We start from the raw sequence: 19,383 nt of genomic DNA on the forward strand, positions 1-19,383 counted from the left end.
TGCTTATGAGAATTCAAGTTTTATTCACTTACCCCTTAATCCATATGATTGATGAGAACATTATAAAGTGATAGTATATATGAACTCTCTAAAATTTATTAAATGGCGGAAAAAAACAATCCAAGTCTTAAACTCATTTCAACAGAACTAAGAATCTCTAATAGATTTGGGGAGGAGAAAAAAAATCAGTAAACATTATTCCTTCCCTTCTAGAATAAGGTTCAACATAGAACACAGGGCTAAGGAAAGCCAGGGTTTCATTGCCTGAGAGAATGTAATGGACAGGACCACCCCTGTGCGGGCATCTTTTCAGTCAAGCATCAGTTCCAAATGCGGGAAGGACACAGGTATGATTGCTCATGGAAACCGGATGCATTCTTTGCTTCCTCTATTATAAGCAATTTTCTTGCCATTTGTCTATAAAACCCCATCAAGTGCTCACTTCTAAAATATTTGGATGCTAATGTGATCGTGAGGAAAAGTGGGGAAAGGATGAAATCTGAATGCTTATTACCGTCAAATAAATATTTCTGAATCCTCATGGAGCACACTTAACATATTGTTAAGTACCAGAAATATTTTCCCTAACTTGGCTCAAGTCACTAACCATGACTGTAGAGTACAAGTAGACAGAAATGACCCCATGGCTGGGTCCCTCCCCCTGTGCTCGGTCATCAATGCTCCCTAACCTGGCAAGAATCACATCACAGCTGCCCATGGCCTGGGAGTCCTAAAGCACCTGGTGGATACCCGGGTGGGGAGCTCGGGGCTCCAGCCCTGCTCACCTGCTGACATTCTTTTTCCAGACCTGCTAACGTCACGGGTTCCCAGACCCTTTCTCACTTCTTGTTTCTCCCCATAGTGTATATTTTTCTTTTTGTTGACAACAATCTAATGTGCCTGGAAACTGCTTCGAGTGCCTATGTTCCACTTGGGATCCTTTTAATACTTTTGCAGATGGTCTGGAGCATTTTTTTTTTTTTCTCAAAATGAGCCACGAACTCTAAATCATTTTGCCATATTTCTTTACTGATATATAAATACATTTGAGATGCCTGTAGTCATTTTTCCACCGAACAACAGCCCTGTTAATTAATGACTGGGAAAGACTGCCAAGTCCATTTCTCCACAGCATGGTGATTGCCCCAATCATCCAGGAGACCCCTCTGAGTCTGGGCTCCCCGAAAAAAGACACCAAGAGAATGAATAACGTGGGTCAGTGTGTATTATCTGAGGTAGTTCATTCGGGAGGCGATCCCAGGGATTACAGTTAGGGAGGGAGGACAATATGACTGAGGAGAGAGGAAAGCCAGTAAAGGGAGTGGCGCGGAACAATCGCTGCTGGGGCTCAATCCCGCGGGAACATTCTGAGGAGACATCAATAATGTGCCTTAGGATTGTCCCCCAGGGAGCAGGGGGAAACTGGACACTTGTTTCCTGACTCGTCCGTCACTGGCTGAAGGCTGTCCCGGAGAGTTCACTGCCGGCACTATCGCCAGCACTGCTAGGCGGCTCTGCACCAGAGGGGTGAGGAGTAGGCGCCCACCGCGCTGGACACCATGCTGGGCACTGTGCTGGGCACTGTGCCCCGGGAGAGGAGGTCGCGACCCGGCGCTTGAGGATCGGGAAGCTGCCACTGTGCGTGGAAATGCCCACCACAGGAAAACTCAGAGGCAGGCCAAGAGCTTACCGACAGGAGCTGCCACAGCAACCAGCGACCCAATTCCTTGCTTTTGTCAAGCCACTGTGTTCTGCGGACTCACCTTTTACAAAGTCTCCTTGATCCCACTGCCATCAAATATGACTGACTTCACCCATCTCCCAGTCTTTCGCATCTTCCCACAACAGCTATCCATTATCTCCCGTAACCACCCCCTCCCCGAGGCTTTCTGCTGTCTGCAGGATGGATGAGGTTCTCCCGAGGTCATGGCCTGCACTGCTCCGCCCTGCCTGGCTGGCCCTGCTGGCCACCAACTCTTCCCGCTCCCTCCTTTCACAGCCTCCTCTTCCTCCAGCGCACTCCGGGCCTTCTCCCCGGGAGCCTTTCCCATACCAAGTGCCCCACTCCTCCCCACCGTTGTTAGATCTACACCAGGAGCTACCAACCCCTAGAAAAATACTTTCCTAGGCTGTAGCTTGCACTTCTCTCCTGCCCCTAGTGAGCTATTCAAGTCCTGACAGCAAACAATGCCAGTTTTTAAAATTTGTTTAACCCTCTGTACGCTGTAAGTGTCTATAGATGCAAGCGGCGGGTTTTTTAAAATTAAATTCAAACTAGCGTGGCGTGTGGGGATGGTTTCTGTTTTGGACGCGTGGCAGTTAACCGGTTAAAGACCGTGAGAGGCAGGAAAACCCTGAGCAAACTCTAAGTATCCAAGAGGCAGAGACTGAGATCAAAGCGTCTTTCCCAGGTTCTTCCAAATCTCCACATAGTGCCCACTCGCCAAAGATCACCAGGAGCAGATCTTTAGTAAACGAAACGAGCTTTCTTTAGTTTGCTCCAGCCGGAGAGAGAGGACATCAGAGGAGCTGGGGCGTCTCAAGAGAAAACTGAGAAAGCTTATTACAGAATTTGGGTTTGTTCTGGGTGACTCCACGGAGGGCTTAAGAGCGCAGAGACCACCTTTGGGTGAGAAGCTGCCAGGAAGCGCAGGAAAACAAATGAATGTGGTACCTTAGCAAACTGAATCTCGAAGGCAGAGGATGACAGCAGAGCTGGAGTCACGGTTGGCAAGGCAGCAGCAATCGCTCCCGTCAGTCACGAGAGGGCAGTTTAATTACTTGTGAGGCTGTAGAGTGTCCTTGTCTCAGCGCGCCCTCGGACACACTCGGGAGAAGCCTTGTCTGACTGCTCACAATCTGTGAGACGTATTTATGTTCCACCGGGAACACTGCGGCCTAGCTGCCAGGGCCATTTTTCACTTTCTTCAAAGTTAAATCACTGACTTAAATCATTGTTGACTTCATCTCATTTATTCTAAACCTAAATGATAATGTGAATTTTAACTCATAATTTATAAGTCCACCTTCCTGGCAGGCACTGTCCCCACAGCAAGGAATAAGATGTGTTGGTCTTTGACCTGGGTCCATGAGCTCACAGTCCAGAAAGAAAGGCAAATGTCTAGGCTTAAACAACACAAGAGTGAAAAGTCCAAAAATGTGAGTGTAAGGCACTGAGCTAGCGTGGGGCACATGGTATTAACTCCATCTGCAGGTGGGTGAGGCTTTCCAGGCATGTCACCTGAGATGGATTTGGAAGGATGACCAGGAGTCAACCAGCTGGAAAATGAAAGGAAGTAGATGCCCTTCTGCAGCAGACAGGGCTCGGGTAAAGGTGGCATAATGCATCGGGAACAGAGCACAGTCAATGTTGCTCAAACAAACTTTACTTGACGCTAAAAATATTTTACAATGACATTTAATGATTTTTTAAACCTAGACTACATAGATATTACATTTTGCAGGTATGAAAAGAAAGTGTTATGTAACTTGCTTATGCTATAAAAACTTATTAGGCATTGACCGAAGGAGGAAAATTAACCCAAAAGGATTAGATAACAATATCCCCATTCGATGGTGAAAGCAAAAGAAAGAAGGACATATTGTTTCATCTCAAATGCATCTATCTTTGTTGACTGAAAGTCCTCCTTCCCTTCTTCTCCCTCACTTCCTGAATTCACACCCCCCACGCTAAGTGAAATAAATCAGGACTCCTTGCTGCTGCTGTGTTAGACTGGAGGAGTGGACCACACAGAGAAAGCAAAGGGGTACTTCCGAACTACGCAACGCAAAAGTGGATTCTGTCCTGTGAAGTAAACTGAGTGTTGAAGAGGAAGTAAATTATACCAAAAACTAAATACTCTTATTTACGAATCCCACCCTAGAAATGGAGACGGTTTAGAAATGGAATGCAAGTCAACCCAAAATCACGTATTTCAGCGTCCTTCCCTTGAATACAAGAGACTGGAAAATAATTCAGAAATATTTTCCAACAAAATACAAAACCAAAGCCCAATATAGGAAAACAAAGCCAAACAACTTACTGGGTCTTGTTTCTGTTACACAAAGAAAACTTAAAAATTCAGTGACTCTTGTATCATACTACAAGTATCTGTCATGCCTTGCACACACACATACATATACACATACACACACATATACATATACATACTTACACATACGTGTGTGCATATAAAATTTCCATGCTATTCATATTCAAGTTCTAATCTTTACACCATTTACTTTGGAAATCCAATGTCTTAAAAGTTAATGCATACTTTTCTACATTCAAAAACTAATACATTATTACTATTTAAGGTAGATTCACTTTTTTTCTAGTTTGAGAAAAATGATCCATATATTACTTGTGAATGAATAGTAATGGTAAGAAATGAGCTATTTGGACAATTAGAGAGAAGCATAAATCTTAAACTTCTGAATAGGAAAAAAGAAAAATTTAAATGTCTTTATTTCATTAGAAAAATGATGACCAACTCAATAGAATAAGGAAAGAACACAAACCAACAAAAAGGATGGACAAACAATTCACAGAATAATACAAATAAGTGTTCCAGAGAGAGAGGAAAAAATGCTCAGTTTTTTATTAATTAAGGCAATACATGAGACAACGTATCTTTCACTATTTAGACTGACCGAGGAGGGAACAGCACAATGTTGGCGAAGATGTGGTAAGAGTCATTCCCCTTCCAGAAGCCGCTAGGAATTCAACTGTCATTTGAGAAGACAAGGTGGCAATCCCAAAAAATATTAAAGCTGTTCATTACCTGCCACCTAAGAATTCTACTTGTTTTTATACAACAGGAAAGATTGTGCAAGTAGACAGACAAATAAGTTCAAAATTCATTGTAGAAAAAAAACAGAACCCAAGCCAATGTCCATAGAAACAGATTTGTTAAAAAATGTTATGTTTATATCCTACAAACACACAATGGCATTTCATACAGCTACAAAAATAATAGTTTCTTTTATTTATATGCTAATATTGCAGATGTCTTCTCATTTTTAAGTGGAAAAATCTAATTGCAGAAATGTGTGTATATAAAAAAGCAATACATAACTATTTGCAAAGACCAAGCAGCTAAAAACATACACATGCTATTTTCTCATTTTATTTTTAGTTCAGGCAGGACTTATTTTGCTTTAAGAGTAATTTCTGGCAACAAGATGCAAAGAGAATGCAACTCCTCATTCCTGAAATCTCTCTAATATCTTTTGATTAAAATGTCAGCTAGTACCAAGGTTTGTATAAAACTGTTAATAAGCCACAAACCATGTTCTAATGGCAGAAAAAAAGTCATTTGAAAAAATGAAGATGCCATTTACATTGTTTTGCTCAACTAATGAGAAATGCCTCAGCAAGGTCTGCAACTGCAAAAAGACCTCGTGAAAATAATTTAATTGCTACTGATAGGCCTGACAGATGTTGCTTCATTCTGTCCAGCAATACCGTGAGCGTGGCAGAGCAGAGAAAATTTGGTGAAAGGCCACACATGGTTTGGGAAACCGTCAAAATTTGTTACCTATCTCCAGAGCAAGATGGGAGTGTACCGCACCTAGGTGGTGTTCAAATATGAACATAGTTCTTAGAACCTGTCAGTTACACATTCCAGAAAAGAGACAGGCTTCAGGAACCAGAGGGCAGCTGGTCTGCCCCAAGCAAAGGCTGTGATTCTAAATTTTTTCCTACACAACACACTTGAGTGATTATATATTCCCATCTGTATTAGTGGCTCCATGGTAACCATGACTGAGTTGAGGGATCAAACAATCTATAAATATTTGCTGAGTGCCAACAATATACTAGTGGTGGTACTAGAGATACAGTGATGAACAAAAGGCATGTGCTTGTTCCTCTTTGGGAAGTAACCACCCAGAACAGTGTTCTCTGACCTTTCTCTGTCACCTGTTTTGCATCATGACCTACTAATGTACATGTGTGCATATATATGTTTGTATACATACACATAACAGTGACATATATGACTGCAAGTGTCACAATATTCTTACACTGTTTTCTAATCCAGCTGTATTTTATTTTTGCTTCTTTTTTTAAAAATTACTTTATTGATTAAGGTATCACATATTTGTCATCAACCCCCCCCCGTTCCCTTCCCAAACCCCCCCACACGCATACCCGCCCCCCCTCCCCTGTTGTCCGTGATCACTGGTTAGGCTCATATGCAAGCACACAAGTCCTTTGGTTGATCTATCTCCCTTGTCCCCACCCTCCCCTACCTTCCCTCTGAGGTCTGACAGTCTGATCAATGCTGTTCTTGTTCTTCAGTCTATGTTGTTCATCTTTTCCCCTAGATGAGTGAGCTCATGTGATACTAGGAATACACTTATAGGAACCGAAAATGAGACAAGCAATAATAGTTATGCTGAGAGGCAAATGAATCAGTCTATAGTGAGTTTCTTTCTGGGCCAACAGTTCTTTTGAGTCCCGGTTTCTATATCCAACAGTTGTTTATGTGTTCATAACCCAGCTGTATTTTTTAAATATATTTATGTTTTTGTTAGAATGTTATAGAGGGATCAATGGTGATTTTTTTTCTTTTAACATTTTGAGAGAGAGGAAAGGAGGGGGAGAAACATCAATGAGAGAGTGGAACATCGATCGGCTGCCTCCCAAGTACCCTCCCGACCCCCCGCCACCAGGGATTGAGCCCACAACCCAGGCATGTGCCCTGACCAGGAATCAAACCAGCAACCCTTTGATGCATGGACAAAGCCCAACCAACCAAGCCACACCAGTCATGGCCAGTTGTATTTTTTTACACGCTGGTGTGACCACCTAAGTTAATTTTTGATACACTAATGGGTCACAACCCCCCACTGGAAACACGGTGGTGCAGTGTACCGTGTCATGCCTCTTCTCTGCCTTCTGCTGTCTGAGCAGTACACGTTACAGACCTCAACTAGTCCAACGTGAACACTCAACAAAAGTATGATAGTAAAACATTCTCCCCTGAAAACAATGAAGTGAACAGTCTACTGTTTTTCTCATGCTAAGATTTTCTATTAGGTGATTCTTATTCTGATGGAATGCAACCAAAATTAGTAAAACCTCGTGGAATTTTGATGATTCTCTTGTTTATTCTAGGAGGAAGAGAATGGCCAAAGTTGGTGCCAAACTGCCTCCAAACCAGGATACATCCAGCAATCCAGTCAACACCTTTCATTCCTGCTAGCCTGCGGCACCCTAACGTCAAAGAGGACACACTGGCAGGGAGCAGTTCTACCACTTAGTTCAACTCTGCAGGACAACTCCCTCACAGAATAAAACAGTAAAGCTTCATGAATGCTGACCTCGTTTATTTGGAATTTGGCGTAAAAACTTTAAACAATTTTTACCCACAATTGCCTTTGCCAGCCTAAGAAGAAAAAGATTGATGAGCAAATTAAGAGCCAAAAGACGACGGCAAGAAAAATGTTTACCTTATTTAAGAGAACACACTCGTCTAGCATTATGGATCACAATCATACCAGCTTCATAAATTCTCATGACAAATCACTTTTATCTATTTGTTAAAGCAGGTCTGGAAGGACTTTCATTTGGCAAAATAGTCAAACTTGTTCAAAATGCTATTTGCACTTTAATGAACCTGAGTTTATTTTAAAAGAGGCTGTGATTTACAATAGCATATTCAAAATTTTAATGAGTGCCTGAAGTTATCCTATGCGAGTAAGGTTTACACTATTAAACACCTTATAAATACTGTCTGACGAGCACAAAGCTCAGTTTTTTCCACGTAAAGTGGAATGTTCTAGTATTCTGACTCCAAGAGTTAGAAACAGTTTTACTTACTTTTACTCAAAATAAACGTGGGTTTTACAGAAGAAATGCCATGCATTGCTTTATTTTTCTTAATTATGGCCTCCATTAAACAATCCTGGAGTTGCCTATTTAAATGTCCATTATATTGAGTCTTAATTTCTTAGTTCTTTGTGGCTGTAATGAAGATTCAACCTTCCCATAATTTCAAATACTTGTGAATTAAAAAAAAATTATACCCTTTATATATATATATATATATATATATATATATATATATATGCTATAAGTATAAACATTTTCATTTAGTAAGCAGGACATTTATATATATATAAAATTATATATATAAACAAGCTTTACTGCAAAATGTCCTGCTTACTAAATGAAAATGTTTCTATTCCAGTGTTCACCATATTCTATATGGTTCAAGGGGAATGGGGTGGGAGGGAAAGACAAGGGTGAGAAATCAGATGGTGAAGGAGAATGGAGGGTAGAGAGAGGAAGCAACCACCGCTTGGTCTTCTACCCAAAACTCTATCCCGCACAGGCACAGAACAATGAGGTTGTGATCACTCCGAACTTGTCCACGTTAACTGACTACAAAGATGACAAACTGAAAATGAACCCGTAAAAGTGCAGTTCTTTGAAAACCAAGGTGGAAGTCACCCACAAGTGGCTGCTGAAGGACCTCGCCTATTTTTCAATAGCAGTCATCATCCACTGCCTTTTGATCACATGGTCTCCTTCCTTAATGACTAAATCGCACGTCAATGTCCAGCGGTGAGATTTTTGTTTTGCAAACTCAGCTTAACTGTAAGACCCGCCAGAGGAACTTGTTAATTACAGGGCTTCCCAGTTCTACCGCAGATCTATGGAACCTGAAGAACCTCCATTTTCTGATGGCAAATTCAGGCTGTTGGCTTTCTGCCTTTCTGCCAGGCAGCATCCTATCAGCACTTCAACCAAAGGAGCCATACAGCTGCTCAAATACCACTCTGATAAAGGATTGATGGCTCGAAAAATAAAGTTTGGACAAGTCTCCTGGAAAGTCACTTCAAAAGCATAGGCCCGAATTCCAATAAGGTAAAACAGGGGGCAGACTGTGGTAACAGTAGCCATGAAAAATGTTTGTCTAGGCTCAAATATTCCACCAATAAGCATCATAAATCTAGAAAGTAAAACACAGCACAAACCCATGGCGGTATTGTCTCCCCAGCAGTCTGGGGATTATCTGTATACTCCAAATCTTCACATCACCCTGGGATGTAAAATTTAATAATCAACCAAAACATGGAACGAGTCCACAGATACATTTATATTCTTCGGTCTCCTGAATAATAAGAGTTTGGAAAGAAAGGGCTTGGAAAATAAAAGACCGACAACTGCATCCTCTACAACAGTCAGAGGCAGAGAGTCACGTCAGATGAAAGAGCAAATAATTACCTTCTAAGTGCCTCCTGCCATGTTCATTTCCCTCTGATTCAATGCAAATTACATCTCTGAGTTGAAACATTTTAAAAATAATATAGGAATATATACAACAGGGATGTCAGCCAAGAACTGACTCAGCAGCTGTGTGTTTAAATAATAAGAGCAACGCAAGTAAATTCTGAACGGTCAATTCCTCTGAGGGAAAACTCTTGACATTTTTCTCTCTTCCTTGAGCTCAATCTCTTTCTTTTGGCACATTCTGCTCATCACACAGTATTTTGTGCATTCATATCACTTCATAAATAATAAAAAATATAATGTGGTCTTTAGACATAGGCCTGAGGAGATCAATTCTTAGAAACAATTCCCAAAGTTAACATTAATCATGTGGAAGTGACGCTAAATGCCTTCAAATGTACTGCTAAAATAGTTTTACTGGTATTTCCGAAGCAAAACATATAATCAAAATGTGGAAGATAGTTGGCCATTCTGAATGGGGTGTGTCAATACTAGAAACTAATCTAAAACATTAACCTAACCTATTCATCTCCATCTTATCTAAAATCTCCAAACCTGTCACCACATTTTGAATAAAAAAAAATTAATCAAGTCTCAGTTTCCAATGATAGTGAGGGGGAACGCAAGAGAATCAACCATTCAAAATTGTCCGGAATTGCTTTAACATTCATGTTTCCTCGGGGGTTTTCTATAGGCACTGAACAGATTACACTTTTATTAGGATAGTAATAAAACCATTTCATTCGTTAAGTAAAAATACCTAAGAGAAAAACAGAATCCGGTTGATGTTCAAATCCCAAGTTGCTCAAGTGATGTAGAAGGCCAGGGATTTTTAAGTGGCTGCAAACAACCAAATAAGTAGATAATAATGACAGTTTCTTCTTCTGCATAATGGAAATAAAACATCTCAACACAGGGAAAATGAACCAAGAGTACATCCTATAGTACTTGGCAAATTCAAGGTTTATACAAAGTTATGGAATTATGCTGGGATATACGCCATGTATTCTTATGGCTATTTAACACATCCACTTCCCATTTCTTGCCACCATGATCAGAAATAAGAACGTTAACAAGATCAGAGTTTCTGTAGCATTCCAGTCCACTGAAGTCCAGCTAGCAACACTCATAACAACAACTGTAAAATAGTTTACATTCCTTGTGATGAGTAACTCTAATGAAATTAGTTTAAAAGAAGGCAACTGGACTAAAATAAGAAAGGAGACTGGGTAGTGTTGCAGCATCTAGCATCAGTTAGCAGTAAGAGTCATCGGGAGAAGGGGCAACAAATACAAAACTAAACAACAACAAAAACCAGACCACGAGGATAATGCTCAGCTTGCATTATCCTTCGATGGTGTTTTCCATTGTCTCCTCATGACTACCTGCATCTCCTAATAAAGTATGCGCAACAAAGTTTACTGAAACTGAGGTTATACTTTAAAAAGAAAAACTAACCATAAAAATATATGCTGGCAGGTCACCTGAAAATACTACGTGATCTTGAAAGAAAACGAAGGGTGCCCAGATTTTCATTTCTGACCATCCATGAAGCAGAGGAGAGGCCAGGCGAGGGAAATGCTCAGCTTAAAAGAGAAATCTAGGCAGTTTTTCACTCTCTAATAGGAGAAGAGGAGAAGAATCCGTCGAGAAGGAAAATCTAAGGTTCGAATCACATTAGAAGGGGAAAACATTCAGTATTAAATCTGTGTGGTTCATAAACAAGACCTCTAGTTAAGCAAGAAGACTAACATGTACATATGGAGGGTTTATAGACTGAAAATACGTTATTACATGTGGAGAGTTACTATGATTCATAGCCATCAAATGAGCAGACACCCTGGAAATGTAGGTTGCTATACTATCTTCTAAGAAAACGCTTAAAAATGTTTTTTTTCTGTTGTTGGATAAAAGGCTGTACCCTATTTTTATTTATGATAAACCTTCCAAACTACTGCTACTTGACAAATATTTGGGGATAAATATGATAAAGATAAAGGGTGATTTTTCTCCCTGGCCAACTTGTAGTGATCCCAAGTTGCTATCAAACTACCGATTTCTCCGTCTCTCAAAATTTACCTTTCTTGGATTTGGCTCCGATCTTCAGCTTTGACGGCCAAGCAATCTGTGTATTTGTTTCCTCCATGATCTGCAACAAAAATTAAGAGAAATAATGATTCAATTAAGAACTAGTGTTTACAGATAAGATTTTCTAATAAAGAAAGATCATTTTCAAGTCTTTAGGCTCATGTGGATACAACAAAATGATCTCATTTTAAAGCAATGCAAAAAAAAAAAAAATACTTGGGGGGGGGGGCTGCATTTTATAAGCTTTTCATCTATCAGAAATATTCAAGTATATTTTGTTACTCCAGTGTTTCTCTCCATGATGCTCCAGGATGTTAGCATAAAGACAAGATCGAAAAGTACATGAACAAGCAATTCACCCAACTTGTTGCCAGAACGGTCAGAAATGCTTGTGCTGAATAAAATTCCCCAAAACAATCGCCAATGGATTGCAACACATCAAACAAAATCCTTGTAATACAAAACTATGTGGCTTAGGTCGTTCTAAATGAAGATTTTTTTTGGGGGGGGGGGGGTGAGGGGGAGGGAATAAATAACTTGCTTTGAGCACATTTGTTTTTCATTAAAACTGATGAAAAGCCTCTAAACATGACATCACGGCATAAGGCTCCATTCCCGTCATTCTTTGCCTGGTCTAACATGGCATTTTTGCCACAGTTCTTTCTCACTTACTTGCAGCCAGCGCTGGCCAGGAGGCCCGGAGACCCAACCGTGCCGAAACGCAAACACAAGCGAGGGAAGCGAGACTGCCGCCCAGAGGACGGAGACAGCAAGCAAAGAATGAGTCACCAAATATGTGTTTCTTTTGATCTTCTCTACTTTTATCACATGACTTAGACAAGCGTTTACTTCTGTACCATGAATATAGAATGCACCTAACTGCAGAGCAAATAACTAAGCAAATCGGCAAAAACAGCCGATTGCATTAATCACTTACATTAGAAAAGGGTGCTTACCTTTTTTTTTTTAATATATTTTTTATTGATTTTTTTTTTTTACAGAGAGGAAGGGAGAGGGATAGAGAGTTAGAAACATCGATCAGCTGCCTCCTGCACACCCCCTACTGGGGATGTGCCCGAAACCAAGGTACATGCCCTTGACCGGAATCGAACCTGGGACTGACGCTCTATCCATTGAGCCAAACCAGTTTTGGCAAGGGTGCTTACTTTTTAATATGGATTTAGAGTTAACGAAACAAACTAATAGTGAAGACATAATGAAACGCATTAACGGCCCAATTATTTAAAAGTGCCTCTTGGCTCTCAGTATTGGTTACGGCAGGGCAGAAGGCTAGATGGTTAACATGTTAACGTGCGTCCTCCTTCATTTAATCCCCTTTATCATAGCATAAAAGGGCTTTCAGCAGCTGCTTCTGTATGGCATTTTGTCTATCCACCCCAACGTGTGTTTTTTTGTTCTTCAACATGAGCCAATATTTTTAAATGGGGGAATTTCCCATACAAATTCTGATTTCTGGTTCTCTGTAAAACTTGGCAGAGTTAGCACCGGGGGCCCACATCCCGACATGGCCACGCTTGGCCTGCCCGGGGGACCAGATGCCCTCTCTGGCCAGGCCCAGAAGGCTCCAGCTGCCCTCCAGGCCCCGCTGCGTCTCTCCCACTGAGGTCGAGGCCCGGCCATCACCGCTGTCAGGTTTGTATTATCACAACTGCCATTTCTCATGATGTTGGCGCTGCTGCTTTTCTTAGAGAAATATTTCTCTGCACTGGAGTGTCTATTAAAAATCGAAAACCAAAGGGAAGTTACACGGTCTTCACAAGGTCAAGGTGCTGGCCTGGCTCTGAGGTCGGTATGCTTGTCAATCCAGCCCTACAGGACCCGGCCCCTGCTTCTCTCATCTTACACTGTCCTTGTTAATATGTATAATTGTCTTCACCACTAAATTGCTAAGTTAACTCTAAATCTGTATCTAAAAATAAAGTAAATATTATCCTCACCAACTCCCTCCACTCCAGCTATACTGGCCTCCTCAAGAACGTGCCCTTCGGGGTCTTTGCATTCACTCTGATGTCTCCCTGTCACCTCCCCCGCCCCCCACATACACCCTCCTGCACCACCCCAGCCAGAATTACTCTTCCCACTTCACTGCGTCTATTTCCCTCCTAACCTTTGTCACAATCTGAAATTCTCCTATTTTCTGGGTTTACTTTTTTATAGTCTCTCTCTGCAAAATAAAAGCAAGCTCTGTACTCTGTACTCAACAAGCAGAGGATTTGCTTGGGTAAATGAATGCTCGTAGCATGCCCATGAAGTAGATGTTTTTTAAAGTATATTTTATTGATTTTTTACAGAGGAAGAGAGAGGGAGAGAGAGTTAGAAACATGATGAGAGAGAAACATCGATCAGCTGCCTCCTGCACACTACTGGGGATGTGCCCACAACCAAGGTACATGACCGGATCGAACCTGGGACCTTTCAGTCCGCAGCCGACGCTCGATCCACTGAGCCAAACCGGTGAAGTAGATGTTTTTATTCCTCACACGGCTTCCTAGCAGAGTGATGCTAAAATCCCCCAGACTGCTTTGCAAAGACCATAGTTTTAACCACCATACTATATTGAACGCAGGCCCTCCCTCTTTTTGAGACATGGATATAAAAATTTGAAGATCTGCTTTAGGAGTTATGGATACTAACTGGTTATAGCATCCTACAAATATTTATAAAAAGCCTATTTAAACCCTTATCGGAGATAACATTGGCAAATATGTTCTCCCATGCTGTGGGCTTTCGTGTTGTTTTGTTGGTGGTTTTTTTTGCTGTGCAGAAGCTTTTTATTTTGATGTAGTCCCATTTGTTTATTTTCTCTTTCGTTTCCATTGCCTAAGGAGCTATATAGGTGAAGCTACTGTTTCGGCATATGTCTGAGATTTTGCTGCCTGTGGATTCCTCTAAGATTTTTATGGTTTCTCATCTTACATTTAAGTCCTTGATCCATTTTGAGTTTATTTTTGTGTATGGTGTAAGTTGGTGGTCTAGTTTCATTTTTTTGCATGTATCTGTCCCATTTACCCAACACCATTTATCTCCAACTTTTACAGGAAACTCATACAACTTAACAAAAGGAAGATAAACAACCCAATCAAAAAATGGGCTATGGACCTAAATAGATACTTTTCGAAGGAGGACATAAGGAAGGCCAAGAGACATATGAAAAACATGCTCAAAGTCACTAATCATCCGAGAGATGCAAATCAAAATGACAATGCAGTACCATCTCACACCTGTCAGAATGGCTATCATCAACCAATCAACAAACGACAAGTGCTGGCGAGGATGTGGAGAAAAAGAAACCCTCATGCACTGCTGGTGGGAATGCAGACTGGTGCAGCCACTGTGGAGAACAGTATGGAGTTTCCTCGAAAAACTAAAAATGGAACTCCCATTTGACCCAGTTATCTCACTTCTAGAAATATATCCCAAGAAACCAGAAACACCAATCAGAAAGGATATATACACCCCTATGTTCATAGCAGCACAATTTACCATAGCTAAGATTTGGAAACAGCCTAAGTGCCCATCAACAAGTAAGTGGATGAGAAAACTATGGTACAGCTACACAATGGAATACTACGCTGCTGTAAAAAAGAAGGAACTCCTACCATTTGCAACAGCATGGATGGACCTGGAGAGCATTATGCTAAGCGAAATAAGTCAGTCAGAGAAAAATAAATATCACATGATCTCACTCATTTGTGGAATATAATGAACAACATAAACTGATGAACAAAAACAGATCCAGAGACAGAGGAGCATCGATCAGACCATCAAACCTCAGAGGGAAGGTAGGGGCGGTTGGGGGTAAGGGGAAGAGGTCAACCAAAGGACTTGTATGCATGCATATAAGCATAACCAATGGACACAGACACCAGGGGGGTGAGGGCATGAGCGGGGGCGGGCGGGGGGAGCAAGGGGGGGACAAGGACACATATGTAATACCTTAATCAATAAAGAAAAAAAAGAGCAAAAAGATGAAAAGAAAAAAAAACATTAGATATATGTGTTGGAAGAAATGTGCATAAAGCATGCTTCTCACGTGATATGATAATTTTCACAAATTTACCAGAACTTATACATTCAAATGAATGCTTTTTTTCATTAAATGTGCACCCCTCAGAAGAAAAAAAAAAAAAAAAGCCTATTTAGATGCCACAAGGGCCCAGACCCACAGCTACAAATAAGACACAATTCCTGGTTCGTACAAGCTTACAGTTAAGTCAGGGACACAGACAAACAAAAAATGCAATTGCCTGACAATGGGCTAGAACAGCTCATAGCCCCTGCCTTGAAAGGTCAGGTCGGGGGGTGGTTATATAAAGGGTTCTCCAAAATACAATCTGCAAAATTACTCAAGTCCTGAAAGTCAAGGACAGGTGAATTTATGAATGAGTACATTAGTCCCCAAATGAGGACAGGAAGACCAAATGAGGAAGGCCTTCTCATTGGTCACATTGTATCACCTGCTACTTCCAGCTACTATACATACATGTATTTTCAAAGTGACTAAAATTAGACTCAGAATTTTCCTGTTAGCTAAGAGACCTAAAGAGGGAAAATGAAAAAAATGAGATCATGCTATAATTGTTGGTAGGAGAGCAGTAAGAAAATAATCTATATACTTCCCTTTTTCTGAATTAAGTAATTTTACCATTTAATCCAATAATTTATGCCAGGTGTCATCATTATTCCTATATAATAAAACCCTAATATGCAAATGGGCCGAATGGCGGAATGACTGGTCGCTATGACACGCACTGACTACCAGGGGGCAGACGCTCAGTGCAGGAGCTGACCCCTTGGTGGTCAGTGCGCTCCCACAGGGGGAGTGCCGCTCAGCCAGAAGCTGGGCTCACAGCTGGTGAGCGCAGTGGCAGTGACAGGAGCCTCTCCCACCTCTGTGGCAGCGCTAAGGACTCCTTGGGGGATATCCAACTGCCCATAGGGAGTGTGCCTAAGCCGGCAGTCGGACATCCCCTGAGTGGTCCCAGACTGCAAGAGGGCGCAGGCCGGGCTGAGGGCTCCCTCCTCCCCCCCAGTGCACGAATGTTGTGCACCGGGCCTCTAGTAACACTATAACAGAGAAGCACCCCTGACACCATATGCTTGGAAGACACAACTTTCTGAAATCTTAATCATGTGCAGAACCTCTGAGCAATCACCTGCACATGACCTCTTTTTATTCATACACCACTAGATGCTCCATGACGGGGAAGACTGTGCCAGAGACTATATCGTAATAGCAGGTAATGGGCATCAAGTCAAAATGGCTACTCCATACACTTCAGTAAGCCTCACACCGGTCCAGTGTCTACTGCACATGAGGTGGAGGCGCACAGAAAGACTCACTTTCAACCTACCCACAGCAGCACTGCCTGGGAGTGGAAGAAAGGCTACCCCAAGCTTAAGACTCCTAAATCTAAAAATGGAACCAGAGTTCGATCTTTTATTCCACATGGACTCCAAAGTCCTATGAGCTGCAGTAATGTCATACCTTTTACAGAAAACAAATGACTTGCTATTGGAATCTGGCACCTGTAGCTGACCTGTCCTATATAACTAGTAAAGGGCAACTCCAATAAATACCATTTGTGGCTGCCAACACCGACCACACAGGTCACCCACGAGGCTCCTTGTCGGTCCCTCGCACGATTGCTCATCGTTGTGCCCAATGTAGCCGTTAAGGGCAGGTGGTACCAGAGGCAAGTACCGGGGCCGCTTCCTGGCCATCATGTTGGGCAAGTATCTTTGGTCAACCTCACTTTTCTCCTCCGTACAATTAGCTGTAGAGTGGCTGTGAGGTTTTAAAAGAAAGCATGTGGAAAACCCACGCACAGGGTGTGGCACACGGTGAGTGCTGGGTGATGAGCCCTGTTTTAAGGACATGTTGATGCCTTTGGGGCAGGCACTGTTCTGGATACGAGGAACAGCAAAATGGCCAGTGCTTCCCTCAGGGAGCGCATGGTCTGACAAGGGCGAAGACAAGTTCACCCACCACGATAGACTGTGTGTGTCCCACGTTTCAGAACAGGGCAGGGCAAGATGGGGGTGTGTAGAGGGGATCCCAGCCCAGTCATGGGGAGTCAAGAAAAGTTAGCTCACGAAAGTGACTATTCATGCTGTGACCCAGCGGAGAAGAAAAAGTGGGCTAGCTAGGGGAAAGGTGAAGAAAGTGTCCCAGGCAGAAGAGGGGGGAGTGTAGCAAGATCTAGAAGGAGGGCAGGCAGGTACTGGACAGTAGCTGAGGTGTTTCAAGGCTCACCTTACCCATCCAGGATGGGGAATGTGTCTCGTCTTCACCACCCTCCTATGAGTCTGCACACTGACATGCTCCATATAGACTTGAAGACGTGACACAAACCGAAGCCATCTGGTACCTGTGCTTGGCTCTCACTTGCTCAAATCAGCCCTGAGAATCAGCGAAGTAACTACAAATCGGAAGGGGCCCTACCTACTTCACCTTCAGAGTCAAAATTCCCCCTCGGACGTTATCAGTGAAGCTTTTCAAACCGTCATCCACAATGACTCCGAGTCCGTTCCTCTGGTGTAGACACTGTATGCTATCCGTATACTATCCGCACCAGCCCGCGATGGGAGGGGTAGAGTGTGAGGCTATCCCGAGAGCAGGAGGAGGAGGCACCGTTCTCCGCTGGGATGTGGCTGCAGGCTGGCCCAGGTAGCCCAGTCCGAAGCTGGGATGCTGGAACAGGGGGAGGAGGCATGTCCGCTGGTAGAAGTTGGAGAAGGAGGGATAGGAGGGTGCAGAGGCAGAAATGGCACCAAGCAAGTCAGAAAGCTATGCTTAAAAAGATGTCCTAGTGATTGATCATCAAGACAAATAGGGAGGAGAATCAAGATAGACAGGGGAACTGGAAAAGGTGAGGTCACAAAGCTGTGGCTGAAATCAAAGAAGCCGTAAAACCTCTAAGAGGAAAATGACTATCTTATGTCTCAGCAAAAGCAAAGAAAAAATCCTCAAGTAAGTTCCAAAGTCCCAGCTAGTTTGTTTTTTTAAACTTATTATGGCCTCCATTTCCACCTTCACAAAACCCAAGTTCAAAGAACTACTAAACATTTAATCCCACCTTAAAATACTTGAAAGACTTTTGTTTTAAGTCATAGTTCTGGATGTTGTACATTAATAAGGTAGCGAAGGAACCAAGGTCAGAGATAAACCTGGGATTTCTCCAAGGGGCAAGAAAGACCTAGGAAGCTTACAGGCGAGTTCCATCTATTTTTTAAAAAGATGCCCAGGGCTTCCAGACAACCCCAACCTAAGTGCTTACTTTCCGTTTCAAAGAGGCGATGTTGAGTTGGACAAGAGCTCGGGTGTGGACACCAGTGATACAGGCCACTGGGTTGTGGAGGTAGCACATTCCTAGTGTGTCTAAGGCTCAGCGCTTTGAGGAAGGAGGCAAGCAGGGACGAACTGTGACGGAAGCTGCTGGCAGCCTCCTACAATCTTCACAAAACCCAGCAGGTTTAATGAGAAGTAAGGCGACTTTTTTTTTTATCATGAAAATTGGGACACTGAAACAAGTTAATTTTATGGATCCTGTAATGGATGAAAACACTGACACCTCTCAGGAGGATATCATACATTTCCCACAATCCAAATAACTCTTGCACAAAACCTCACAAGGAAATCGCTTCCCAGGAACCCATGCTATGCCCTAATTCTCAAGCAAGTCAGGGTAGTGTCCAAAGTGTTCGATTTGCATTCAAAGAATAATTCAATTAAGTGGCCCACTCTGACCAGCCCCTTTCCAAAAAAATAAGATGTTGATGCACCTCTGCTGTATGAAACATGAACTGAAAGTTGGGAAACACGCTTAAAATGACTAGTGCTGCCTTGCGGCACTGAGCTATAAATACCATGATGTCAGTTAAGCTCAGGAATGCCTAGGAATGCAAAGCCGTAAAACCTCTGAGAAGAAAATGACTACCTTCTGCCTCTGGGGAAAAAAATCTAAACTCTGTCCTAGCTGGTTGTTTTCTGGTTTTTATTTCAATCTAATTATTATCCTGATTTTCAC

The 19,383-nt window shown here is 42.2% G+C and overlaps 1 protein-coding gene across 2 annotated transcripts in view; it reads right to left on the reverse strand.

Annotated features, from left to right (window-relative positions):
• BICC1 (BicC family RNA binding protein 1) overlaps positions 1–19,383 on the reverse strand; it is a 245,796-nt gene that overhangs the window by 96,204 nt on the left and 130,209 nt on the right. For both annotated transcript variants that reach the window (XM_028151516.2, XM_008145485.3), the window contains exon 3: positions 11,324–11,393. In XM_028151516.2, the coding sequence (XP_028007317.1) occupies positions 11,324–11,393 (70 nt within the window). The remainder of the gene's footprint in view (positions 1–11,323; positions 11,394–19,383) is intronic.

The sequence above is a fragment of the Eptesicus fuscus genome, chromosome 17, assembly GCF_027574615.1.
Source record: "Eptesicus fuscus isolate TK198812 chromosome 17, DD_ASM_mEF_20220401, whole genome shotgun sequence".
NCBI lineage: Eukaryota > Metazoa > Chordata > Mammalia > Chiroptera > Vespertilionidae > Eptesicus > Eptesicus fuscus.